Source organism: Ceratotherium simum, chromosome 39 (assembly GCF_057802395.1).
Source record: "Ceratotherium simum simum isolate JZ-2026a chromosome 39, ASM5780239v1, whole genome shotgun sequence".
Classification (NCBI taxonomy): domain Eukaryota; kingdom Metazoa; phylum Chordata; class Mammalia; order Perissodactyla; family Rhinocerotidae; genus Ceratotherium; species Ceratotherium simum.
In genome coordinates this window covers 4324212-4350792 of record NC_141938.1, presented here as the reverse complement: position 1 = coordinate 4350792, position 26581 = coordinate 4324212, and the positions used below count along the sequence as shown (strand labels likewise).

Genomic DNA, 26581 nt, shown 5'->3' with positions numbered 1-26581 from the left:
TTTCACTCCAGAAAACGTACACCTGATATTGAATGAAAACATCTCATACCTGGTGGTTAGACTGAGAAGAGTCCTTGTGCCCAACTAGGGCTGCGGGTTCCAACTTCCTACCATAGCTAAGGGCTTGGGAGGACATAGGATATTTTCAAGTAGGATTTGAGTAGAGGTGGGGAAGCATTGGATGGAAAATCAGAGATCATAGTGCAGACAGACTAATTCCTACATAGGGTGAGGTGATATTAAGTCTGTTTGCAAAGAAGGGTCACAGATCCCCGAGTGGCCTCGGAGCATTGAATTGCAACGGAAAAGTCCCCAGACAGGACAATTTCCAGCTGTGAGTTGGCTCAGACACGTTATCTCCATCCCTCTGTCACTCAGGACCGAGGGCCTTTCGAACTGTCCAATCAGGGTCGGCTCCGGGGCAGGTGGGCGGGGCGGCGCGCCACCCCATCACGACTTCCTGCTCGCGCCACAGTCCTTCCGGTTACGAGCCGCTGCCCTTAAAGGGCTCGCCTTGCTGTGGTGCCGCGTCTGTGGCGCTATGACCTGTGCCGAATTGTGGGAAGGACGCGGGGGACCCAGGAGACTTAGAGATGGTGAGAGTTCTGGCCGGGGTTTCGGAGACACGTTTGGGGCAGGGGGGGCTGGTCGGAACCGGCCGTGGCGGGACCGGCCTCCCCGCGGTCACCTCCGAGTCTGCGGACCCGAGTCCGCGGGGGCGCCGCTCGGACCTCAGTCCCCTCCGGCCGCAGCGTGGGGGCCGGGCCGGCAGCCGGGACCCCGGGCGTCCTGTGGTCACTGCGCGCGCCGACTGCGGCCCCGGAGCCTCTCTGGGCAGCTCTGTGCCCGCAGCCCCGCGTGTCCCCAGATGGTGCGGTGACCACGGGGAGGGTCATCGGGGAGAGTCGTGACTCGGTCTCCGGGGCTCCTTCGTGGGAGGAGCTGTGGTCTGTGGGGTCCCCAGTCCCTCCTTTCTCCTCAGGGGGACTCGTGTTCTCCTGAGTTTTCTAAATGTCTGGGGAGCAGGGTCTCAAATCCACGACCCTGGCCCCGCTGCTCTCCCTGGGACTGGCAATAAATCCCTACATCTCCAGATCCTTCCTCACGTTCCCAAACGCCAACTGCCAGTCTGAGATTCACAGCATCATCATCAACTGCAAACACACCCAGTATTTTAATTATCATTTTCCCATAGTCAATGGGTGGCCCTTTTAAAAGGGTTTATTTCTTGTTTGTGGATGTTCTACTTGAGAAAAAAGTAGCGAATAGCCTCCTGGAACTACCTTGTATGAAATCCTCTGTCTCTCCTCCCAGGACGTGTCCTGGGCACAGTCAGTCAAGTCCTTTGGGTGGAGGTTCCTCTTAGCAAACTTCCGGGTGATCGGTCCTGTCAGCACCGCCCCTCCTGGGTTTGTCACCTTGGAAAGATATATTCACGGGGCGGGCCCGGTGGCGCAAGCAGTTAAGTGCGCGCGCTCCGCTTTGGCGTGGCGGGGTTCGCCGGTTCAGATCCCCCACGCGCACGGAGGCACCACTTGTCAGGTCATGCTGTGGCGGTGTGCCGTATAAAGTAGAGGAAGATGGGCATGGATGTTAGCCCAGGTCCAGTCTTCCTCAGCAAAAAGAGGTGGATCGGCAGATGTTAGCTCAGGGCCGATCTTCCTCTCACACACACAAAAAAGATATATTCACTTTATTTACTATCAGTTTTTCAATGAATAAATATTTATTTACTCAGTACAGCCTGAGGACAATATAAAATGTATCCAAAGCGGGAAAAGGTTAGTTTCAGAAAAAAATAAAATATTCCAGTTTTACATTGCATGATTTAAAAATTGTTTTTCTTTTTTCCTCCCTGAGCATATTTCTAATATTCTGAGGTCTGTTCTTTTATTTTCGGTGAGTTCAAATGGATTTCCAGGGCTTAGACTGGCAGAACTGAAGTTGCTCAAATATGATTAATAGTTTGTAAAACAAACTCTTGTCATGGAAATAATTAACATCTTTATTTCTGGAATGCAGTACATTCCTGTGGGGTTTCTTATTGAGTCAGCAAAAAGTCATACAATTTTATTCCCTCATTTCCACATAAAGACTGGTTTGAGTGTTTTAGCTGGATTGTTCAAACACTAGGTTTGTGTTATTTAAGGTATCAGTGGCGGTCCAAAAAACTCCAGTGGGGGCAAAGGCCTGAGGGCACTGTCTCTAAGCTAAGGCCCCCTTGGTCTTTCTGGGGAGCCTCCCCGCCGCAGGTGTCCTGCCTGCTCACACCCACCCTGGAACGAGCCTTTATACTGAGAGGAGCTGCAGAGCCCTGGAAAGCTGGGGGTGTATGTGCACGTGGCAGGTGGGAGGAAGTCACCGATTCCCTTTCTGACTTTATAACTGTGGTTTCCTTGGGCCTCTTTCTAGACATAAGTTGGAGCGCTGCATCCACAGTGTAGGTGCACTCAGAGTGTAATTTGTTTACATTGAGAAAGTCTGTGAAAGTCAGGAGTCCTGTGTCCTGGATTAGGGTCCATTAATTTGGGAGTTCACTTTGTCAGAAGCTTCAACTGAGTCCAGCTGAGTTTTCCTCAATGTGGGACGGGAAGCCTGAGAGAGGGAGTAGTTGCATTATTCCCTGGGGAGAGGGGGTGTGTGGAGCTCCCAGAGTTCACTCCTGTGGCTGCTCAGGTGCCCCACCCTCCTCCACCAGGGACTGACCCACTCCAGGGGTTCTGTCTCAACCAGGAGGGTCAGGAATATGGAAGCTTCTGAGTGTGGCTTTCCTTCTGTCCTGTGGGAAGCAGGCTGCTCATCTGTGCTGATTCCAGTATTTGTGTTTCTTTCCTTTGGATTCCTTTATTGATTGAATAGTGCAGCCCTTTGGCTCTAGTTTCCCTTAGCGCTTGGGCACTGAAACTCTAAGTTGATAGAGAGATAGGATGTGAGGAAAGTAAGAAAATTGTGGAAACAAATATATATATATATATTTTTTTCATTTAGGCAAGAGAAACTCAAGATGTGAGATGAATATATTGAAGTTCTCAGGTACATATTTCATTTTTAGATCAGGCTTCATATGTGCATGTCCCTAGAGATCATAGAAATTTAAAAAGCTAAAGCATCTGAATTCTGTTTGATTGATGTGAGGGAAACTTCTGAAAGCTTATGTAAATCTTTAAAAATCCTACTATATAGAAGTGGATAAACTCAAAGCCCTATTGCATTATAATATGCTGCTTATTCCTGAAAGTCCCCCAGTGTGAGATAGAGGGGAAGGACAAACAAGGATGCTGCATGTGCTTTTAGTTAGAAAGAGATTGGAAATTTTCATTTTGAATGGTTTACATTGTTGTAACTGGTAGTGTTTAAAGGATTTAAATCTTAGAATGATTTCCTGTGTACAAAAGTTAAAATTAAATAAAAGACTGTTAAATAGTAAAATATAGTGTACATAAATTTCCTTGTTTATTTGAAATAAATCTGTGATATTTCAAAGTCTCACTCGAGAAGACTCACTGCCAATATATCCTGGTCCCCTCCAGCACTGTTACTCCAGCCACCCCCAAATACAGTTTTGATCATTTCTTGAGCCTCCTGTTAGTGTTTCTTTATATAAATCAATCAGTGAGATGCAAATTTTTCTTACCCACATTTGTCTTTTTATTCTGATTTATTTTATTTTTTTTTGTGAGGAAGATCAGCCCTGAGCTAACATCTATTGCCAATCCTCCTCCTTTTTTTCCCCAAAGCCCTAGTAGATAGTTGTATGTCATAGTTGCACATCCTTCTAGTTGCTGTATGTGGGACGCGGCCTCAGCATGGCCGGAGAAGCGGTGCGTCGGTACGCGCCCGGGATTTGAACCCCGGGCCAGCAGTAGCAGAGTGCGCGCACTTAACCGCTAAGCCACGGGGCCGACCCCTCGCATTTGTCTTTTTTTTTTTTAAAGAAAATCATTTTATTATTATTTTTTAAATTTTTTATTTATTTATTTTTTTCCCCCAAAGCCCCAGTAGATAGTTGCACATCCTTCTAGTTGCTGTATGTGGGACGCGGCCTCAGCATGGCTGGGGAAACGGTGCGTCGGTGTGCACCAGGGATCCCAACCCGGGCTGCCAGCAGCGGAGGGCGCGCCCTTAACTACTAAGCCAGGGGGCCGACCCCTCGCATTTGTCTTTTTAGTGAGCAGTCAGACTCCACATTTTGGATGACTCTCACAGATTAAGCCTCACTCCTCCCTCTTCCCCTTGTGTCCCCACCTGGACAAGCTGATGAGAAAGCCTGGGTGTTCTCTCCTCTGGAGCAGGCAGGAGATTCCACCACACAAGCCCCTGCCTGTGTGCAGAACTCTTGCCCCGGCCCCACCCCCCAGCCCAGTGCACACCCAGGCCAGGCTCCATTCCTTGCTTTCTTAGCCCTTCCAGAGCTGCTTGAGAGGCTGGCCTGCCATCCCTCTCAGACCTCTATTATGTGAGTCCTAAGCCTTTTCCTGCCCTGTGTGTGTGGGTGTGTGAGTGAGTGTGTAAGTCTACCACACTTGCCTCAGTCTGAACATGGGAACCACCCCTCTGCAGTGACCATAACAGCTGGCACCCTAAGCAGCGTGTCCTGACATGACCCCCACCCGTGGGTCTGTCTGCTCCTGCTCTGACTTGCTCACCTGCTCTGCTGCCTGGTGGCGGCCTGCACTGTGGGCTGCTGCTTGTTGGGGAGCCTGTGCTGTGAGCTGTGCTGCCCCGTGTTGCAGTGTTGACCCACTAAGCCTCAGTTCTAGGCTCAGCTGAGCAGAGTTGGCAGTTTGAACAATTTATAGGCATTTAGGAGCAGGAATATGGGATTGGGGCCTCCTTAAATGAGTCCTGGGTCAGGGTCTTTTTCAGGATTTATCTGCATGTTAGAATGAAGCTATGCCACAGGCTGTGTTGGCCTGACATACCCCAGGGGTAGCGTGTAGACAGGGACTATGCCCTTTGCAAGAGGGGGGTCCATCAGAGGGTCACTCCTGAAAGAGCAGTCATTTAAAAGAAAAAAGGAGAGGAGGAAAGGCAGGCAGTACGTGGTGGGCTGAGTGCACACTCCTAACACCAGAGGGCTCACCAGTACCTTTAAGTACCTCTGCTGCTGCTGCCCCTGCCTCTACTGCCACCAAGATCCTGACCTTCGGGGTTATAGGGGACAACACCCATGGCTCCCATGTGGCACAAGGTATTAGTTCAAACCTGACTTAAGCCCAGGGTTTAAACCCTTTAAGACAACCAGTTTTGTCCCAGGGGAGGCTCCTAATGCTGATGGCACTGTTTTGAGGCTCTTGGGTGGAAAAAATTTATAAATACCAGGGTGAAGAGGTACTGCCTCCCCTGAGTATGTCCCATGATTAAGACAACAAAACAGGAAAGATCAGGAGGAAGGCAAAATAGATAAAATATCGAAACAAAGATCCACAATTTGACCCAATTAGAAATCCAAAATATACTGAAGAATTTACACAGCAAAACAGAAAAAGGTGCACTGCTGGGCTTTTGGGCCTGTACAACATAGGTTCTGAATTAATTTTGCTATCTGACTTAATACACTAATTCAGAAACCTTCAAGCAGTTAATCAATACTAGGGATCAAATTACAGTTATACCTGGATCCCACTAAATTTAAGCAAGTTTCCCTGATGATCTTAGGGGTGTTAATGAATACAATATAGAGGAAAAACAGGACAAATGTTTCATCTTTATTTTTTTTTAATTTATTTTTTTTTATTTTTATTTATTTATTTGTTTTCCCCCAAAGCCCCAGTAGATAGTTGTATGTCATAGCTGCACAGCCTTCTAGTTGCTGTATGTGGGACGTGGCCTCAGCATGGCCGAAGAAGCAGTGCGTTGGTGTGTGCCCGGGATCCGAACCCAGGCTGCCAGCAGCGCAGCGCGCGCGCTTAACCGCTAAGCCACGGGGCCGGCCCAAATGTTTCATCTTTAGCCTTCGGAACTATGGTTTGTCTAAATTCTCCATGGTCATAACACCTATTATCCTAAAATATCCCATAGTGAGCTGGGAAGCTCTGAACCAATGATCAAGAATTACAGTTAAATGAAGTCTCTGCCACTTACAAATTGGCTTGACAAATTGTGACCCCAGGGACCTTACCCCACAAATCAAGTCGTTAATATGGCCCAATGTAAATTACCGAAGGCCCTGAAGGGTTGAAAACTGTATAGGAAACCTAGTTAGTGAAGGGTGGACTGTTCCCAGTGCTTCCTCTAACAGCCCAATTTGTCCTGTTATTAAACCTGGAAAGGATGAATGACACCTCAGAGTGGTTTACCTCAGCTTGAGCCTACGGTTGCACCACACAGACCTCTATACCCAGTGCCCAACAGTGTGGAAATTACTGACTACAACCAATCAGCAATTGATAAATATCCAGCTCTCACAGATTTGGCTAAGTCTGTTCTGTCAGTGCCTATGTCAACAGCCTCGCAGGTGCACTTTCCTTCCCCTCTGAAGGGATGTGATGCGCCTTTACTGGGTTATCCTCGTGGATCTTCAACAGCTGTGCCCTCCCACACAGTCATTGCAGCAGGATCTGAACTGCATCCTGGTTTCTCCAAGAACACAGGTATCATGTTATATTAGTGACACCATCTCTGAGGACATTCAGGACATGCAAATATTGAAAAAAGTAGCTCACAAAAGTGGATGGGACATTGCCATGCATATAATATGAGGCCCTGACAACTTCGTTAAATTTCTGGAAATAATTTGATCATCTGAGACCTGCTCCTTCTCTGACACCATGAAGAAATAGCCATTTTTCCCCTCAGCACCCACACATGTACTAGGTTCTCTTTATCTTTGAGGGGCAATATATTCCTTGTTTACAAGTTGTACCTGAGCCCATTTGTGCTGTTACTTGCAAATTTGCCACCTTGAATAGGCACCCCTACCACAAATGTCTGGAGACTGTTCAAATTGTCATACAACCAACACGCCTGTTAGTGACCTCAGAGACTCCTTCACTGTAGAGGCCTCAGTGACCTTCTGTCATGATTCCTGGGGTACCCATGATGGCCTTAAGTTGTCCATAGGCTTCTGATGCAAGAACCTGCCCTAGGATCTGGCACATTCCACCCTGGGGTTTCAGTGGCTCATGTGCTGACCACCCATGGCTCCCTCACCTCAGAACCCGCCTCCAGGGTAAGTTTGGAGCCCGCCCACCAAGGCCAGTGTTAACTTTTTCTGGAAGAGGACTCATTCTGCAGAGTTCCAGCCTGAGGCCTGTGGGAAATGGTGCTCTCAGCCAGACCCTCTGCAGTCCTGGGGCTCCTCCCTTCACATGGCTCCCAGAATGCAATGGGCACCATGCCAAAGGAAGTAGCAGAAATGGCAGGGGTTTCCACCTTTCCAGAAGTGCACAGGCACAGGTGATGCTCCCCTCTCATTTTTCAGAGGCCACACCTACTGTATCTTGAAGGGAAGAGGCAGAAATTAGCCAAGCCTCATCCAAAGGTGCTCTTGCAACAACTCCAGTGCTTGTCTCGAGGTGATGTCTCTGTGGCTGGGAGTCTTGGTGTCTGAGGTCCCAAGGCCTCCACCCCCCATCAGTGAACGTTCCAGGTTGGGGTAGTGATCAAGGCCTCGATGAGGACTACCTGTGGGGTTGACTCGCACGAGGTCTGTGTGCAGGTGAGACCTCAGGGGATGATGAATCCTAGACTGTGGAGACCACAGTGGAGGACTTGGCAACTGGGTGAGGACGCATGGATCTTTTTTGTCCACACTGAGCTTCCAATGGGAAAGCAAAGTGAGAAAGGGGCACGTGGTGAGGGGCACATTTGTGGAAGTGATCATAGCAGCGTGAGGGGCTGGAACACTTGATCACTGCAGCCATTGTGGGCCCTGACTCTCCCCTCTTCAGGGCCTGGGCTGTGTGTCTGGGCCATTGTCTCTGTGGGTTTGTGACTTTGAGTGTCTGTGTGTGGGTGTGTGCACATGTATGTCCAGTGGGAAAGCCTTTGAGATTTTGTATGCCTCTCTGGAGGGGGGGGTGTGTATGTCCTTAAAATCTGGAATGCTTTTATTTCATGTGGTGCCTAATTGCCCTGGAGCACCTCCCTCACCACGTTGAATTGGACTGATGTCAGCAGACAAATCCCTGTCTTCTTTCTGATTGTGTTAATCATGTGTTTTATTTTCTGTCTCTTAAAATGTTCTGACATCTTGGAGGCCTCTCAGACATAGGGAGACACTGCCGCTCCCAGGGGGGCCTACTTCCATGTTGGCAGTGGACAGCTTGTCTGGAGCAGGCCTTTCATGTGCCCACCACCCGGTCCAGTGCCCTGTCCCTACAAACCTCCTTATCCACCTCTCACACACCAAGACGATATTTCCCTTGCCCTAAACCAACCCAGGGGCAGGTACCAGATGACTGAGGATTATCCCTGTGCCCCAGAGGCTTCTGAAATTGTTCAAAGTAGCCAATCCTTAGCTGCTTACTCTGACCTGCCTTACATTTCCTATGGAACTCCAAATGAAGGCTGTGGCCTAAATTTTTTTTTTAACTTTATTTATTTATTTTTCCCCCTAAAGCCCCAGTAGATAGTTGTATGTCATAGTTGCACAGCCTTCTAGTTGCTGTATGTGGGATGAGGCCTCAGCATGGCCGGAGAAGCGGTGTGTCGGTGCGCGCCTGGGATCCGAACCAGGGCCGCCAGCAGCGGAGCGCGCGCACTTAACCGCTAAGCCATGGGGCCGGCCCCGAGGCCTAAATTTTTGTCAAACTCCTGAGCAAACCTGATGTATCACCTGTGACCCTGCCTGGCATGGCATGCCTCTCTATCTTGGGAAGTGTAAGTAATAAAAATCTTTATATGTTGCTGGCCTGTCCATGTTGTCACTTCATCACCTCCATAAATTAAAATCTCAAGGGTATAAATTGGACCCTGATCCTAGGAGAATGTGTTCAGTTAAGATGGTGGGGCCACCGTGGGGGGGACTGAGTGAGGTCTGTGGGAATATGAGTCCACAGCAGAGGTGATGTCTACCAAAGAGCCTGCAGCAGAGGACATGGGTGCTGAGCAAGGACATACTCACCTTTGGTCCCTCACTGAGCTCACAACAGAAAAGCAAAGTGACAGAGGGACAATTCATGATGAGTGAGTTTCTGGATGCTTTTGTAGCAGTGAGATGGGCTGGAAATAATGACTCCAGCCATTTTGGGTCCTGACTCTGCCATCCGGTCTCCAATTTTGTGTTTTTTATAGAGATGTACTTTTTGTCCTGTATGGTGTCAGGAAGGGTGAAATCCCTTCCCCATCTAGAGGATCTGAGACACCCTCTTTGGGGGTTGGTTTGGGAGCCAGGAGACACCCCTCTACCAGGTGGGATGGGAGTGAGAACAGTTCACTTCGTGAAGATCTGGGCCTATGATGAGGTCAAGCTTCCATATGAGTGAATATGTGTTTTTCTGTCTGTCTCTCGATAAGCCTCAATATGCAAGAAATATTGGTGTGACAGGCCTTCTGGTAGGTGCTTTGTTGAACAAAGCAGAGCAAATATTTCTCTTTGCTTTAAAGCTGACATTCTAGGAAAGAAGAAAGAAAATATATAAATAGAATTATACAATGTGTCTGATGATTGGCCATAAAAAGTAAAGTGGGGAGGAGTGCAGAGGGCCTGGGCTGTGTGTCTATGGGAACATCTGTGTGTCTCTGAGTCACAAACTCTGAGAGTTTGTGAGTTTGCGTGTCTGTGTCTGAGTGTGTTTTCCGATATGTGCTGTGACAAAGTCTGTGTGTTTCTGTACATCTGTCTCTGGAGCTATATGTGTATGTTCATTGAAATCTGGAATGGTTGTTTTTTTCCATGTTCTTGCCTAATTGCCCTGGTAGCGTCTTTCCTACCACGTTGGGTAGAACTGGTGAGAACAGACGTCTCTGTCTTCTCTCTGATCTTAGAGAGAAAGCCTCCAGTCTTTCACCATCAAGAATGATGTCAGCTGTGGGTTTTCATTGATGCTTTATTTCAGGTTGAGGTAGTTTACTGAGGGAGTTTATCACAGTTTATTGAGTGCTTTCCTTGTGAAGGGGTGTTGAACTTGGTCTAATGCTTGTTTTTATCTATTGAGATGATCTTGTAGTTTTTGATGTTGATTGTAATAGTGGTTTCTTATGTCAATTCACTTTCAGATGTAAAATCAGCATTTCTTTCTTGGGTTAAATCCCGTGTGGTCATGGTGTTCAAGTCATTTTATATATTGCTGGATTCGGTGTACTAGTATTTTGTGGAGGCTTTTTTCATCTATATTAAAAAGCGATATTTTGTACTGTATAAAAATGTAGTATATACTATAAAATTATGCAATGCTGCATATAGTGTATATGTTGTGTGTATATGTGTATATAGAAAGAGAATGTAGAATACAGTATATATTTATTGAACCTAAACCAAGAATAAATGGAAAATCTGAATAGAATTATAACAAGTGAAAGAGTTGAGTTAGTAAACAAACAACCATCCACAAAGTAAAGCTAGTCCCAGATGGCGTCAATACAGGATTCTCTGAAACAGTCAAAGGTTCTTTAATACCAATTCTTAACACACTCTTTTAAAAATTAGAATGGGGAGAACACTTCACATTCATTTTGTGAGGCCAGTACAACAAATACTAGCAGACCCAATCCAGCAATATATAAAAGAATTATACACCATGACCAAGTGGGATTTATTCCAGGGATGAAAGGTTGGGTTAACATCTCAAAATCCAGTTATGTAATAAAGGATATCAATAGAATAAAAGCAAAAATGGCAGATCATTTCAATAGACTCAGGGAAAATAATTGACAAAATCCAGTACCTTTCATGATTAAAGCACTCATTACTAGGAGTAGAAGGAAATTTGCTGACCTGATAAGGAGCATCTATGGAAAACCCATGCTAATATTATACTTAATTGTAAAAGTCTGGATGCTTTTTCCTGAATATACGGAATCAAAGAAGGATGTCTGCTCTTGCTGCTTCTATTCTGCAAGTACTGGAGATTTTAGCTACAACCATTATGGAAGAAAAGGAAATAAAATGCATAAAAAGTGGTTAAAAAGATGTAAAACTATCTTTACTTCCAGCTGAGATATCTTGTTTTCAGAAAACATGAAGGAATCCACTTAAAACATTATTAGAACTGATAATTAAGGTCAGCAAAATGATAGGATACAAGATCAAAATATAAAAATCAATTCTATTTGTATATACTTGCAATGAACAATCTGATAATAAATTTAAGAAACACTGACAGGGCCGGCCCCATGGCTTGGCAGTTAAGTGCGTGCGCTCTGCTGCTGGCGGCCCGGGGTTCGGATCCCGGGTGCGCACCGACACACCGCTTCTCCGGCCATGCTGAGGCCGTGTCCCATGTGCAGCAACTAGAAGGATGTGCAACTATAACATACAACTATCTGCTGGGGCTTTAGAGGGGGGGAAATAAATAAAATCTTTAAAAAAAAAAAAAAGAAACACTGACAATAAAATCAAAAGAAATAAAATACTAAGGAATTCAGCAAAATAAGTACAAAATGAATACTCAGAAAACTGCAAAATATGATCAAAAGAAATTAATGAATGTATAAATAAATGGGAAAACATACCAATTTCATGGATCAGAAGACTTAACGTTGTTGAAATGGCACTGTTCCCCAGATGATCTGAGATTCAGCACATACCTGTCATGATCCCAGCTTATTCCTTTATACAAATTGGGAAGCTCTTTCATAAAGTTATGTGCAATTGCAAGGGAACCAGCATAGCCAAAACAATCTGGAAAAATAAAGAGTGGTAGAATTAACATTTCCTGATTTCAAACTTTGTAATATGCAAGGGTAATCAGGAGAGTGTGATACTGACAAAAGGATCAACATACAGATCTATGGAATAGGTTGAGATTTGAGAAATAAACCCATATATCTGTGGTCAACTGATGTTTGAACAAGGTACCAAGTATGGGGCAAGAATACTCTTTGCATATATTGGTGGTGGGCCAACTGGATAGCCATATGGAAAAGAAAGAGTTTTATCCTTACATGACACCACATACAATAATTTACCAGAAAGGATAAAGACCTCCACAGAAGAATAAACTATAACACATAGTTTAGATAAAACATTTGGCAAAGAATTGTTAGATAAGGCACGAAGAGCAAAAACGGAACAAAATAGTTAATTTGGACCTCACCAAACTAGTGACTTTTGTGCTTCAAAGGACACCATCAAGAGAGTAAAAACACCCTTTGGAACCCTTGTGCACTATCGCTGGGAATATAAAATCGTGTTGATGATATGACATACAACGTGGCTATTCTTCCAAAAATTACAAACTGAGTTACTATCTGGACTAGCAATGCTACTTCTGGGAATTGAAGAAGAACTGATGGCAGAGACTTAGATATATGTCCACTCGTCTTTACAAAATCCAAGAGGTGGAAGTAACCCAAGTGTCCAGCAACAGATGAATGAATGAAAAAATTTGGTGCATACAAACAATGGTGTATTATTCAGCTTTAAAAAGAAAGCAAATACCGACACGTGCTACAACTGAACTATACACTTAAAAATTGGTGAATTTTTATGGCATGTGTATATTACCACAAAAAAGAAAAATTTTTAAGGCAAGAGAGTGAAAGCAGAACCAACAGAATGGAAGAAAATTTTGCAAATCATATATCTGATAAGGAACTTGTATCAAAAATATCTAAGGACCTCTTAAAACTTAATTATAAAAAGTCAAATAATGAATTTGAAATTGGCAAAAAGTCTGAATGCAGTATCTTTCAAGGAAGATAGACAAATGGTGGAGAGCATATGAAATGATGCTGGACATTGTTAGTCATCAAGGAAATGCAAGTCACAACCCCAGTGAGATACCACTTCACAACCACTGGGATGGCCACAGTCAAGAAGTGAGGTAATAACAAGTTTTGTAGAGGATATATTTAGAAATTTGAACTCTCATACATAGGTGGTGCAAATAGAAAATGGTGCAGTTACTGTGGAAAAAGGTCTAGGAGTTCCTCAAATATAAAACCTAACATTACCATATGACCCATCAATTCCACTCTAGATACTTAGTTACTTTTTGTGTGTGTGTGGTGAGAACGCTTCATCCACTGTCTTAGCAAATTTCAGGTATACAAATTGTATACGTATATCAAATCATCACAGTGTACTGTTTAAACACAGACAATTTTATTAGTCAGTTATACCACAGTAAAGCTGGAGGTTGAAGGAAGACTTTCCAGGTGCATCCCACATTTACATAATTTATTGTTTTTCTTATATCAGTGAAAATAGAGATCAATTTCCTTAGGTCTAGATATTATAGCAGTTAACATTTGAAAGCTCTCCAGGGACACAGGCAAAAATTGATCTAAAATAAATTTCCTTCCAGTGTAATATGTACACCTGAGACTTTAATGAGCACCCTGTGGTTAGACTGAGAAGATTCCTTGAACCCAGGCTAGGGCTGTGGGATTCAAACTTCCCACCAAAGCCAAGTGCTCTGGGATTCTTTATCTTCAGTACCAAATGAGTGGGGTGGGGAAGGGGTGGGTGGAAGGCTCATTGCTAGCAAGGATCACAGATTAAAATGGAGCCTGATTCTTGATTAGAGATGGTGAGGACACATTTAAGAGTTTCCACTTCTAAAAAAGGGTCACAGTTCCATAATTAGCCTCCCAGCCTTATTCCAAGCCCTTGATCCCTGAGGACATAAGACGGTCTTGTTTCAGGGTTTTCTAGCTGGGGCCTCCCTTATGATCTGTACTAACTTGCTCTTTTTTTTCTCTTTCTAATCCTTTTGTTTCCTTCTTTTTTTTGAGGAAGATTGGCCCTGCGCTAACATCTGTTGCCCATCTTCCTCCTTTTTCTTTTTTCTCCCCAAAGCCCAGTACATAGTTGTGTGTCATAGTTGTAGAGTTGTAGCTCTTATATGTGGGACACTGCCTCAGCATGGTTTGATGAGTGCTATGTTGTTCTCAGGATCCGAACTGGCGAACTGAAACGGAAGGCACGAACTTAACCGCTATGCCACCGGGCTAGCCCCTCTAATCGTTTTTTATTGATGTCATAATAGTTTATAACATTGTGAAATTTTAGTTGTACATTATTGTTTGTCAATCACCATATAAATGTGTCCCTTCACCCCTTGTGCCTGTCCTTCAACCTCCTTACCCCTGGTAACCACCAAACAGTTCTGAGTGTTAATTTCCAAATATGAGTGAAATCATATGGTAGATTATTGGTGGTGAACACCCTGCAGTCTATATAGAAACTGATAAATAATAATGTACACCTGAAATTTCACAATGTTATAAACCATCATGACCCAATAAAATAATAATAATAATAATTAAAAGAAATTTTTAAAAAAGGCTATACTATTCCTAAGGCAAATGAATTCCTATTTTAATGGATGTGAGGAAAAGCACTTGAATTTCTGTTTTCAGTGATATGAGGAAACAGGTCAAACCTGATGTAAATCTTTGGAATTCCTAGTTTATTTCAGGGCTTAGTTGCAAACCCCTCATGTATTCTAATATGCTACTCCGTCCTGAAAATATCCCCAGTGTGAAATATAGTGGAGGGACAAACTATTACACCCCTTGTCCTTTATTATTTAGAAAGGGGTTTGTAATTTTTTTTATTGTCTGCTATTTTATGTTAGTTTTTAAAGGATTATATCTTACAGTGGTTTCCTATGTAGGAAAGTTAAAGTTAAATTAATTTTAAAAAGCAGAAGTTAATTAAAAATAATGATCAACCATAGGAAGATATGTGTATATAAATTTGTGTCCCCATTTTAACTAAATAACACATGGGAAACTAACTTGACTCCCTGCCTGCATGTCCTGCCCCACTCCTCTGCTCTCACTCCAGCCCCCCTCAAATGACCAGTTTTGATCACTGCTTCATCATCCTGTTAGTGTTTCTTTATGTAAAAACAAGCCAGTGTTTATTCTTGTAATGACTGGCCAGGGTCCACATATTTGATGTTTAACTTCTGAACACTTAAGCCTCACCCCTCCCTTTCCCCTAGGCCTTCTTGTCTGGACGGGCTGATGAGAAAGCCTGGAGGCTCCTGCACTGTGAGCTGCTGCTTGCTGGGCAGCTCCTCCTGTGAGCTGTGCTGCCCTGTGTGCATTGTTGACCCACCACGCCTGGTTCTGTTATGTACAGAGGACTCTGAATTGGCAGTTTCAGTTCCCTTGGGAGCAGGAGTCTGGGAATGGGGCCCTCCTCAATGAGGTCCTGGGTTATGTCTTTGGTGGAAACTATCTGTGTGTTTCGAGTGAAGGTGAGACTGAGGTTAGTGTCAACTTGACATTACAGGGAGTCTGGGGGTTCAGGGATGATTATACCTGTGCATGAGCTGAGCCCATCAGATGGTCTCTGGTTAAAGAGGAATTATTTCAAAGAGAAAGAAAGGACAGGAAAATGCAGCCAGTAGGTAGCAAGATTGCAGAGAACTCACCAGGGCCCCTAAGTAACTCTGCTCCAGCCCCTCATCTATTGCCACAAAGATCCTGACCCTCTGGGTTATAGTGGACAACACCCACAGTCTGAGTTTGGCCCAGCAAAGGGATTAGTTCAAACCCGACTTAACCCTGGTCCTTAAACTCTACAAAGAAATGAATTGTCATTGAGGAGGCCTCTAATCCTGATGGCAGTGGTTTGAGGCTCTCTGGAGGAGGGCCTTAAGTTGTCCATAGTCTTCTGTTGCAAGAAACTGCGTTAGTTCCCACACTGTATGCCATTACAGCTGCTATTGTCACTAGGTACTGAGATCTCTTGAATATAGAGGCTCTCATATGCACTGAGCATGTGACACTCGACCGAGTTGCGTGTTGTGCCTTTGGCCCTGGAAACAGCCTCCCACCAGCTCAGCCCTGCTACTGACACCTACTTGTGATATGATGGAGACTTACCTTGACCATGTAGCTTATGCCATCTGCAGGAGGGGCATGGCCTTTCTTCAGTTTGTTGAAAGATGCTAGGGTGATGGAGAAGGTCAGCCTTCTCCCAGACACCTTGGTTCCCTGGGTAGTTCCTTGGGATTAACTGAATGCACAGCACTAAGGAGTGCTTAGACTTTAAGGACAACAGTGTACCTTCATGCATGATGGAGCTCAGTGGAGAGTTGCTCGTCTTCATCCCTTAATTGGCACATCCCTGATGAAGAACCAAACAAGTGTCACCAGAGCTAACCAAACATCAGGCAGTCATCTTACTACTGGCCAAAAGTCTCACTACTGACCAAAAATATGAAGGCTCATCTTCATATGTTCACAAACTCTTGGATGGTTTTCTAAGAGATGCCCATTTGTCGTAAAAGAACTATAGGAATCTCTCTCTCTTTTTTTTTTTTTTTTGAGGAAGATCAGCCCTGAGCTAACATCCATGCTAATCCTCCTCTTTTTGCTGAGGAAGACCAGCTCCGAGCCAACATCTGTTGCCAATCCTCCATTTTTTTTTCCCCCCAAAGATCCAGTAGATAGTTGTGTGTCATAGTTGCACATCCTTCCAGTTGCTGTATGTGGGCTGCGGCCTCAGCATGGCCGGAGAAGCGGTGCCTTGGTGCACACCCGGGATCGAACCTGGGCTGCCAGTAGCAGAGCGCGCGCACCCAACTGCTAAGCCACGGGGCTGGCCCAGGAATCTCTTGACTCAGAGAAATCCAGTAGAGAAATCAAGGTAACACTTGTCTGTACTTTACTAGGTCTACAATACAAGGACTCACCAGAACACTCATTATGCGCGTTGGAGTTCTGACACTACTGATAGTAACCATGGCAGTTCTCAGAGAATACAGTGCCCTGCTCTCCAACAAGGCATTTGATGGAAGTTTCACCCCGCTTATGGGTCTCAGGCTCATAGAGCACCGTACTGGCTTGTTGAAATCAGTTAAATGAGAGATGTCCCGTTTCAGTCATCAGGGTGAATTGTAATGAATCTGTCTTCAATTTTTTTTTTTTTGAAAGACTTCAGTTTTTTTAGAACAGTTTTTGGTTATAGAAAAATTGATTGGAATTTCAGAGAGTTCCCACATCACCCTTCTCTCTGCATCCACACAGTTGGCACTATTTTTCATATTTTATATTACTTTGGTATGTTTGTTACAATTACCAAAGCCATATTGATGCGTTAGAGTGCACAGTGTACATTGGCATTGACTCTTTGTGTTATACAGTTGATGGGTTTTGGCAAATGTGTAATGATGTGTATCCATCATTTCTGTTTCATATAGTACAGTTTCACTTCCCTAAAAATCCTCTGTGTTCCACCTATTGATTCATCCCTCTCCAATCCCCAAATCCTTTACAATCAAAGATCTTTCTCCTAGCTCATGCTTTTGTCTTTTCCAGGATGTCACATACTTGGAATCATACATTACATAGCCTTGTCACGTTGGCTTCTTTCCCTTAGCCATATACTTTTAAGGTTCCTCCATGTGTTTTTATGACTTGATACTTCATTTCTTTATCACTGAATAGTATTTCATCGTATGGATACACCAAGTGTTTTTGTCTATTAGACTCTTGAAGGACGTCTTGCATAAAACTTTGTCTTGCCAAGTATGAATAAAATACCTATAAACATTCATGTGTAGGTTATGTGTGGACATAAAGTTTCAATTCATTTGGAAAAATACCAAGAAGTGTGATTGCTGGATCTACTCTATGTAGTAACAGTGTATTTTGTTTTGAAGGAAAGTTCCTGTCTTCCATTGCAGGCATACCAAATTCCATTTCCAGCAGCAGTGAATGAGGATTACCTATAGCTTTGCATCTTCACCAATACTTGGTGTTCTGAGTGTTTTGAGTTTTACCCACTTAACAGGATTTTAATGATACCTTATTATTGTTTTATTTACAGTTTCCCAGTGACATTTGATGTGGAGCATGTTTTTGTATTGCTGATTTCCCATCTATATATCTTCTTTGGTGAGCTGTCTGATGAGATCTTTTGCCCATTTTTAAATTGGGTTGTTTGTCTTCTGACGGTTGAGTTTTAAGAGTTCTTTGGATATTTCAAATACCACTCATTTATCTGATATGTTTTACAAAGATTTTCTCTTACTCTGTAAATTATGTTTTTTTTTTGTGAGGAAGATCGGCCCTGAGCTAACATCTGCCAATCCTCCTCTTTTTGCTGAGGAAGACTGGCCCTGGGCTAACATTCACGCCCATCTTCCTCTACTTTATATGGGACGCCACCACAGCGTGGCTTGACAGGTGGTGCGTTGGTGCACGCCCGGGATCCAAACTGGCGAACCCCGGGCCGCCGCAGCAGAGCGCACGCACTTAACCACTTGCACCAGTGGGCTGGCCCCTGTAAATTATGTTTTTATTCCCTTAACACTGTCTTTCTCAGAGCAGGAGTTTTTCATTTTAATGAAGTAGGATTTTTGTTTTTCTCTTTTGTGGACCTTGCTTTTTGGTTTTGTATCTAAAAATTCATCTCCAAACCCAAGGTCATCTAGATTTTCTCGTTATCTTCTAGGAGTTTATTCCTTTGGCATTTTACATTTAGATGTGAAAAGTGATGTGATGTGTTTTGATTTAATTTTTGTGAAAGGTGTAAGGCCTGGGTCTACATTTGTTTTGTGTGTGTGTGTTCGCATGTGGATATCCATTATTTCCACCACTATTTGTTTAAAATACTGTTTTTTACATTTGCATTGCCTTTCCTTCTCTGTCAAAGATCACTTCACTATATTGGTGTGGATCTTTAAGGAAAGCAGTTGACTCACATATCCTTCAACCTTGCTATACTGTCTTATGAATTCCATGAGTTATTTCTGTTGCTGTGAATTCTTTCAGATGTTTCAAAGAGACAATCATGCCATTTGGAACAAACGTTATAAATTTAGCTACAAGATTCATAAAGATGTTCATTCTTAAGAAGTGGAAGTCCCCCTCTATTACTTGTTTATCATAAATGGATGTTGTATTTATCAAATCCTTTTTTATTTTCATTTCCTCCTTTCCTTTCTGATATGAGTAGTTTCTGTCTTCCCTCTTTTCTTTGTTATCTTGACTAGATGCTTATCAATATTATTAGTCTTGTCAAAAAAACAGCTTTTTTGTTTTAATTTTCTCCATTGATTTCCACAGTGACATTGATTTCTTTTCTAATTTTTATTATTTCTTTTATTGTGCTTGCTTTGGGTTTAATTTACTCTTCTTTTTATTGTTTCCTAAGGTAGATGCTTACATTATTGTTTATAGATTTGGTTTTCCAGTGTATTTGTTCCATGACAAAAATTTTCCTTATCTACTCTTTTTCCTTCATCCAAAAACCTTTGGTATGTTCTGTTCTTATTTCATTTAGTTCAAAGTAAGTTTTTATTTCTCTTGAGACTTATTCGTTGATCCTGTGTGTTATTTAGTAGTGTGTTGTTGAATCGCCATGTATTTGGGGATTTTCCAACTATCTTCTTGTTATTGACTTCTAGATGAACGCCTATCTGGTGTGAGAGCATATTTTATACGACTTCTGTTCTTTTCAGTTTGTTAAGGTGTGCTTTAGGGGCTTGCCCGGTGGCGCAGGCGGTTAAGTGCGTGCGCATGCTCTGCTTCTGCGGCCCGCTGTTCATGGCTTCAGATCCTGGGCACACACCAACGCACTGCTTGTCACGCCATGCTGTGGCGGTGTCCCATATAAAGTAGAGAAAGATGGGCACAGATGTTAGCTCAGGGCTGATCTTCCTCACCAAAAAAAAGAAAGAAAGAAAAGAAAAAAAGGTGTGCTTTATGTCCCAAAATGTGGTTTGTCGTGGTGACTATTCCATGTGAACTTGAGAAGAATGTGTATTCTGCTGTTGTATAAAGTGTTCCATAGGTTACAATGAAATCCAGTTGTTCCACAGTGCTGTTCAGGTCATCTCTGTCCTTCCTCGTCTCCTGCCTACTGGAATTTATAATCTGTGATAAGAGGGTGTTGAAATCTACAGCTACAGTTCTGTATTCATCTGTTTCTCCTTGCATTTTATCAGTTCTTGCCTCATGTATTTTGCCTCTCTTTTGTTATGCAGGTACACAGAGAGGATTGCTGTGACTTCTTGGAGAATAGACCCCTGTATCAGTATCTAATGTCTCTCTCAATCTCTGAATTTTCTGGTTGGAGTCTGCATTGTCTATAATTTGTATACCTATGGCAGCTTTCTTTCCATTAGTGTTGGCATGGTATAATTTTCTCTATCCCTTTACCTACATAATCTCATAGACAGATGAAAGTCTGTCTATGTCTTTAGGTTTCAAGTGGGGTTTCTTGTAGACAAGATATAATTCTGGTATTTGAAATCTGATATTACTGTGTGTTTCAATTGTATTGAGACTATTGATGACTAAAATTGTTATTGATACAGCTGGATTATATTTACCCAGTGTTTTAGTGGTTTCTATTTTTTGCCCATGTGTTTTGTTTCTTTTTGTCTCCACCTTTTTTCCACCTTCTCTGGCTGAAATGGAGCATTTTCTCTGATTGCTTTTTCTCCTCTCTTAATACAACAACTACATATTTTTGAAAAGCATTTTTTGGTGGTTGCCCTTGAGTTTTTGATATATATTTACAAGTAACCCCCCTCCTCTGCCAAATAACACTATATCACTTCCTTGTGTGCAAGTACCTCTTAACACACTATTTCTAATTTCCCCTATCTGTCCTTTGTCACATTGCTGTCATTTATTTCACTTGTCCATAAGCTTCTCATTACCAAATACATTGTTGCTAATATTATTTTAATCAGAGTCACCTGTTTTATTGACTATAAGAATTATAAATGTTTTACTTTCTTTTTTTTTTTTTTAAAGATTTTATTTATTTATTTTTTTCCCCCCAAAGCCCCAGTAGATAGTTGTATGTCACAGCTGCACATCCTTCTAGTTGCTGTATGTGGGACGCAGCCTCAGCATGGCCGGAGAAGTGGTGCGTCAGTGCGCGCCCGGGATCCGAACCCGGGCCGCCAGCAGCGGAGCGCGAGCACTTAACTGCTAAGCCACGGGGCCGGCCCTATAAATGTTTTACTTTCATTTTTTTCTTTTTCTAATCCTCTACCTTTATCATTTACATTCTTTCTGATAAATTTGTGAACATTTTATTCAAAGTAGGTGTACTCATGACAAATTTCCTCAATGTTTGTCTCAGAAAATTATTTCTCCTTTATTTTGAAGGATAATTTTGCTTGATAGAGAATTCTAGGAGAGTGCTTTTTTTATTTTCAAAACTTTAAATATTTCACTTTACTCTCTTCTTGCTTGCACGGTTTTTGAAAATAAGGTCAGTTTAATTCAAATCTTTGGTTCTTTATACCTGAGGTGTGTTTGTTCTCTGGCATTTCTCAGTATGTTCTCTGTCTTTGATTTTTCTCTAGTTTGAATATGATATTCTTGGGTGTGCACTTCTGTAGTTTATAATGTTTAGTGTTCTTTGAGCCTCCTGTATGTAGTTTCCCAGCTCTCATTAATTTTAGGATATTTTGGTGATTGTTACTTCACTTCTTTCTTCTGTTTCTTTCTGTCTTTCTTTTCTTTCAGATATTCCCATTATGTGTATTTTAAACATTGTGTTAAAGAGAGTTGTCCTAGGTTTCATGGATATTATCTTCTACCGTTTTGTTCTTTTTGACTTTGCCTTGGACTCTGGTGAAATAGATTTTTTGTTTAGTACAGGCCTTGTTAAGAACAGAATACCTGGGACATATTTCAAAATGCTGTTTTTTTTTTCTTTTCCCAATTTTGGAGACAGTGTTTTGCCCTGTGACCTCAAGGCTCTTAAGGATCTAGGAAGAGTTATTTTAATTTTGTTCATTTTTTTCCTTGTGAGATCAAGAATAACAGCTTGTAACTTCCTTACGTGTGGGATCAGAAGTTGGCAAGGTATCACCTCGAGTGGCTGGTAGGCAGACACTTCCTCTTGAAGTTGGGGAATGGAGATTTTATGTTTTTTGGAGGAAATCACTGATAAACCCTTCACGTATTTTATAATCATGGGCAAATTGACTATCAAAGCTTTGTGGACTTAGATGGACCCTCTTGCAATCTGCAGCTCTTAATCTGTTCCTCAAGGGTAGCACAGCCCAGGGTACACTGTTAGCAGTTGATTGGAAAAAGCTCCTATGGCATATAATTATCTCACTATGTGTTCTTCAAGTTAGTGGAAATTGAGGCAAATGAGTATAGGGATTTTATGGTCTAAGTTGTCATGCCTTCTTCCTTGTGTCTGAGCACTAAGTTCCAAATAACATTCTAGTCCCATCAAATCAGACAGAGAGAGAAATGAAGAACTGAGACTACGATAAATATTACGCAAGTTAAATGCAATGCTTCCCTATAAGAATATTTACATTCAGCCAGCTGCATCTGCTCACTTGTAATGGCCTGGAGTACTTTAGGACAATGCTGCCAGCTGGGAGTTTGTTAAATGTTTGATTTCTATAGTCCTTCTGGACTCTCTGGTGATGGGACTAGACAAAAAAGCTTCCAGTTCTTCACTAATGTCTTTATCTTTTGAAACCTCATGCAGATTTGAACCTCTGCCTCATAGAATGCTATTACTGAAGGGTAATAAAGAAGAAGATGAAAGAACTTTTCTCACAAGAAATCATTAGTCTTAAAAGGATAATATTTGTTTCATCTCTATGGCATTTCTGTCATTTCTCAACATGCTTTGGACCCTGGCATTACAGACAAATATGATGTAATGAGATCACAGTAAAAATGTGTAAATAATTTCCATGTGTTCACAGTGCTGTTAAATTGATGAGGAATTGTGTACAGAAAAGCAGTGAGGTTTTGATGATCACAACATAGAATAAATAGAGATAACAGAATCATGCATAACCTTCCTACAAATGGAATATAGATCCCCGGTGCTGTGAGTCTTATGCATCCTACTCTACACACATTTGTGATGTTTTAGGACCCAGTGGCCATTGAGGATGTGGCTGTGAACTTCACCCCAGAGGAGTGGGCTTTACTAGATCCTTCACAGAAGAAACTGTACAGAGATGTGATGTTGGAAACCTTCAGGAACCTTGAATCATTAGGTAAGAATGAGAACATTTCTTTATTTTATCAACTAGAAAACAAGTGTTTCTTGCCCATCAACATTGTTTGAAGATATAGAATATGGAAAGGGGGGGATGTTGGTAAATAAGTGAGAAATGATCATAGCCCATCATGGACTTAGAATCTGAACATTTTTCTGTAATTTCTAATATCTTTGATATCGACTTTTTGAGTCTGCATTTCAGGAAAAACATGGAAAGTTCATGACATTGACGATCAGTACAAAAACCAGGGGAGAATACTAAGGTGAGTCACACTAAGAACAGAAAGCAGTGTCTCACATGAGAATCCAAACAAATAACCTTTGCTTCAGGTTTAGCTATTCTTAGAAAATTTTCTGTATATATGCCTTCTGAAATGTCATGTAGTGGTTCAGTTTTTGGAAAATAATTCACTTGGAAAGAGTGTTAATAAACCCTATATAGAAATATCATTTTTTTTTAATAGGAAGGGTGAAGGCATCTTGCAGAATATTCAGTATATTCAATTTCAGAGAATTCAGACAAGACAGAAAAACTATACATTTCCTATAAATTGTAATAAATATCAAATCATTCTAAATAAATCATTAATAATGTGCGTCTCATTTTTTACAGAAATCATGTGGTAGAGAGATTCTGTGAGAGTGAAGAGGATCGTCAATGTGGAGAAAACTTTAGCCTTATTTCAAATCTCAATCTGAACAAGAAAACTACTGCAGCAAAGCCCTATAAATGCAATGCATGTGGAAAAGTCTTCAAGCATCGTTCGTCCTTTAATAGGCACATTAGATGTCACACTGAACACAAACCGTATGAGTGTCAAAAATATGGAGAGAAGCCATATAAATGTAAGGAATGTGGGAAAGCCTTCACTTTTCCCAGTAATCTTCAAAGACATGAAAGAACTCATACTGGAGAGAAACCCTATGAATGTAAAAAATGCAGTAAAGCATTCAGTAGACTCAGTTCTCTTCAAAGACATGAAGGAACTCATACTGGAGAGAAACCCTATGAATGTAAAAAATGTAGTAAAGCATTCAGTAGACTCAGTTATCTTCAAATGCATGAAACAGTTCATACTGGAGAGAAACTCTACATATGTAAACAATGTGGGAAATCCTTTACATTTCCCTCAAGCCTTCAGTCACACATGATCTTTCACACTGGAGATGGACCTTATAAATGTAAGGAATGCAAGAAAGTATTCAGTTCTCCCAGTGTATTGCAAAAACATGAAAGGAGTCACACTGGAGAGAAACCCTATGCATGTAAGGAATGTGGGAAAGCCTTCACTTTTCCCAGTTCTCTTCCAATACATGAAAGAACTCATACTGGAGAGAAACCCTATAAATGTAAAAAGTGCAGTAAAGCATTCACTAGACTCAGTTCTCTTAAAAGACATGAAGGAATTCATACTGGAGAGAAACCCTATGAATGTAAAAAATGCAGTAAAGCATTCAGGTCTTCCAGTTGTCTTCAAATACATGAAAGAATTCACAATGGAGAGAAACCCTATGAATGTAAGGAATGTGGCAAAGCCTTCAGTTCTGTTAAAGGTTTCCAAATACATAAAAGAAATCATACTGGAAAGAAACCATATGAATATAAAAAATGTAGTAAAGCATTTAGTTGTCTTAATACTCCAAACAAATGAAAGACATCACACTGAAGAGAAATGCTTTGAATGTAAAGACTGTGGGAAAGCCTTTATTGCTCTCACAGACCTTCAAGCACACACGATCACTCACAGTGGAGATGGACCTTATACATGTAAGGAATGTGAGAAAGTATTCATTTCTCCAGGTTCATTTGAAATACATGAAAGGAGTCACACTGGAGAGAAACCCTAAGAATGTAACGAATGTGGGAAAGCCCTCAGTTTGTACGCTAACTTAAAAGTACACCAAAGAACTCACACAGAAGGAACACCTTTTGCATGTAAGGAATGTGGTAAGGCTTTCATTTCTCTTCAAGCTCTCCAAATACATGAAAGACATCACAGTGGGCAGAAACCCTATGAATGTAAAAAATGCAGTAAAGCCTTCACTTCTTCTGGTTTTCTTCAAATACCTGAAAGAATTCATACTGGAGAGAAACCCTATAAATGTAAGGAATGTGGGAAAACCTTTACTGCTCCCTCAAGTCTTTGATCACACATGATCTTTCACACTGGTTATGGACCTTATAATTGTGAGGAATGTGAGAAAGCATTGATTTCTCACAGATCATTTCAAAGACATAAAGGAAGTCACACTGGAGAGAAACCATGTGAGTGCAAAAACTGCAGTAAAACATTCACTTCTTCTAGTTCTCTTCAAATACATGAAAGTATTCACACTGGAGAGAAACCCTATGAATATCTGGAAAATGGGAAAGCCTTTATTTCTCATGAAAACTTGAGAATATGCAGGAATACACACTAGAGGAAAAAAACATGTAAATGAAAATGTGGGGAAGTCTTTTGTCATCTGAGTTCTTTCTGAAGGCATAAAAGGACTCACTTAATAAAAACTTCTTGAATGTAAACACCATGGGAAAGATTTCATTTGGCCTGTGTTCTTCTTTGTGAAACTCCCACCAAAAAAATATACACGTAAGTCATGTTTGAAAGCTTGATGGAAACTAATTTGTGTATAATGTTCTCAAAAACTTTCAACATGAAAGAGTTGCTATAAAAGTTGTAAATATATTGTATTTAGCAAGCCTCTCTCTTAAAGTACAACATTGAATGGAATCTATTAATTACTTTCAGAAATGAATGTTGAGATGAAATAACTCTGCAACTCATATTTCATCAGTGGTACATAAGACTACTAGGTAGTGCTTTTTATTTCAGTTAATAATACTTTCTTTTTAATTTTTTAATAATGTTTTAATTGTTCTGCATTAAGGGGCCATTGAAAAATGACATTTTTTATTTGTTGGAATTTTCTTTTTGGCCTTGTGTTGCAGTCCTGGATATGCACAGGGTGGTGGCTATAGGAGCCTTTTTTTTATTTTCCATACTATTAAAGAGTTGGAATACATTTTTATGTATGGCAAGTTTATCAAATAATAATAATTCACAGGAAAGTATATTTTCATATTTGGGTTAAATTAAACCACAGAAGTGTTCGCATTTAGAGAAACAGTTGCATTCCTCTGCATTGCTCTGGCTCATCCTGAGTGTATTCTATGAGTAGAGTGATATCTATGCAAGTCCACTGTGATCTCCCAGTGGAAACTCCAAGAAAAGCTATGGATGTTTAGAGGCAAACATCCAAGGAATAATTGAGGTGAGCTGCAGAGAGGGGGTATCATTCTGAGTGATAGCCTTATTGAGTATAAAAGGAAAAATGGGAAATTCTTAATGTCTTTTCATCACAGGAGTCCCTGGAAGCCTCTAAAGTCAATGATACACAAAGCCCCATAGCCCATGTAGCTGTTCACAGGTTTTATTTGCATATGCCTAAATGTTTAGCACATGTTGTGGAAAGGTGGGAAACAGCAGTAACAGCTTTGAGCTTTAA

At 41.7% G+C, this 26581-nt stretch overlaps 1 protein-coding gene and 1 long non-coding RNA gene across 7 annotated transcripts in view; one reads left to right on the top strand and one right to left on the bottom strand.

Moving 5' to 3' along the window:
• The window catches only part of LOC147912110 (uncharacterized), a 360528-nt gene that overhangs the window by 225427 nt on the left and 108520 nt on the right, over positions 1-26581 (bottom strand). The gene's annotated exons all lie outside the window — the stretch shown is intronic.
• On the top strand, positions 493-25231 carry LOC106800190 (uncharacterized). 5 transcript variants are annotated; one of them, XM_087426018.1, is made up of 4 exons: positions 493-596; positions 22943-23069; positions 23277-23337; positions 23688-25231. In XM_087426018.1, the coding sequence occupies exons 1-4, from the start codon at positions 594-596 to the stop codon at positions 24724-24726; spliced, it is 1230 nt and encodes a 409-aa protein (XP_087282144.1). In that variant the 5' UTR covers positions 493-593; the 3' UTR covers positions 24727-25231. The 5 variants fall into 5 exon arrangements, with proteins under 5 accessions (XP_087282144.1, XP_087282143.1, XP_087282145.1 ...); XM_087426017.1 differs by having other exon boundaries at positions 23265-23337; XM_087426019.1 differs by having other exon boundaries at positions 496-3033; positions 23265-23337.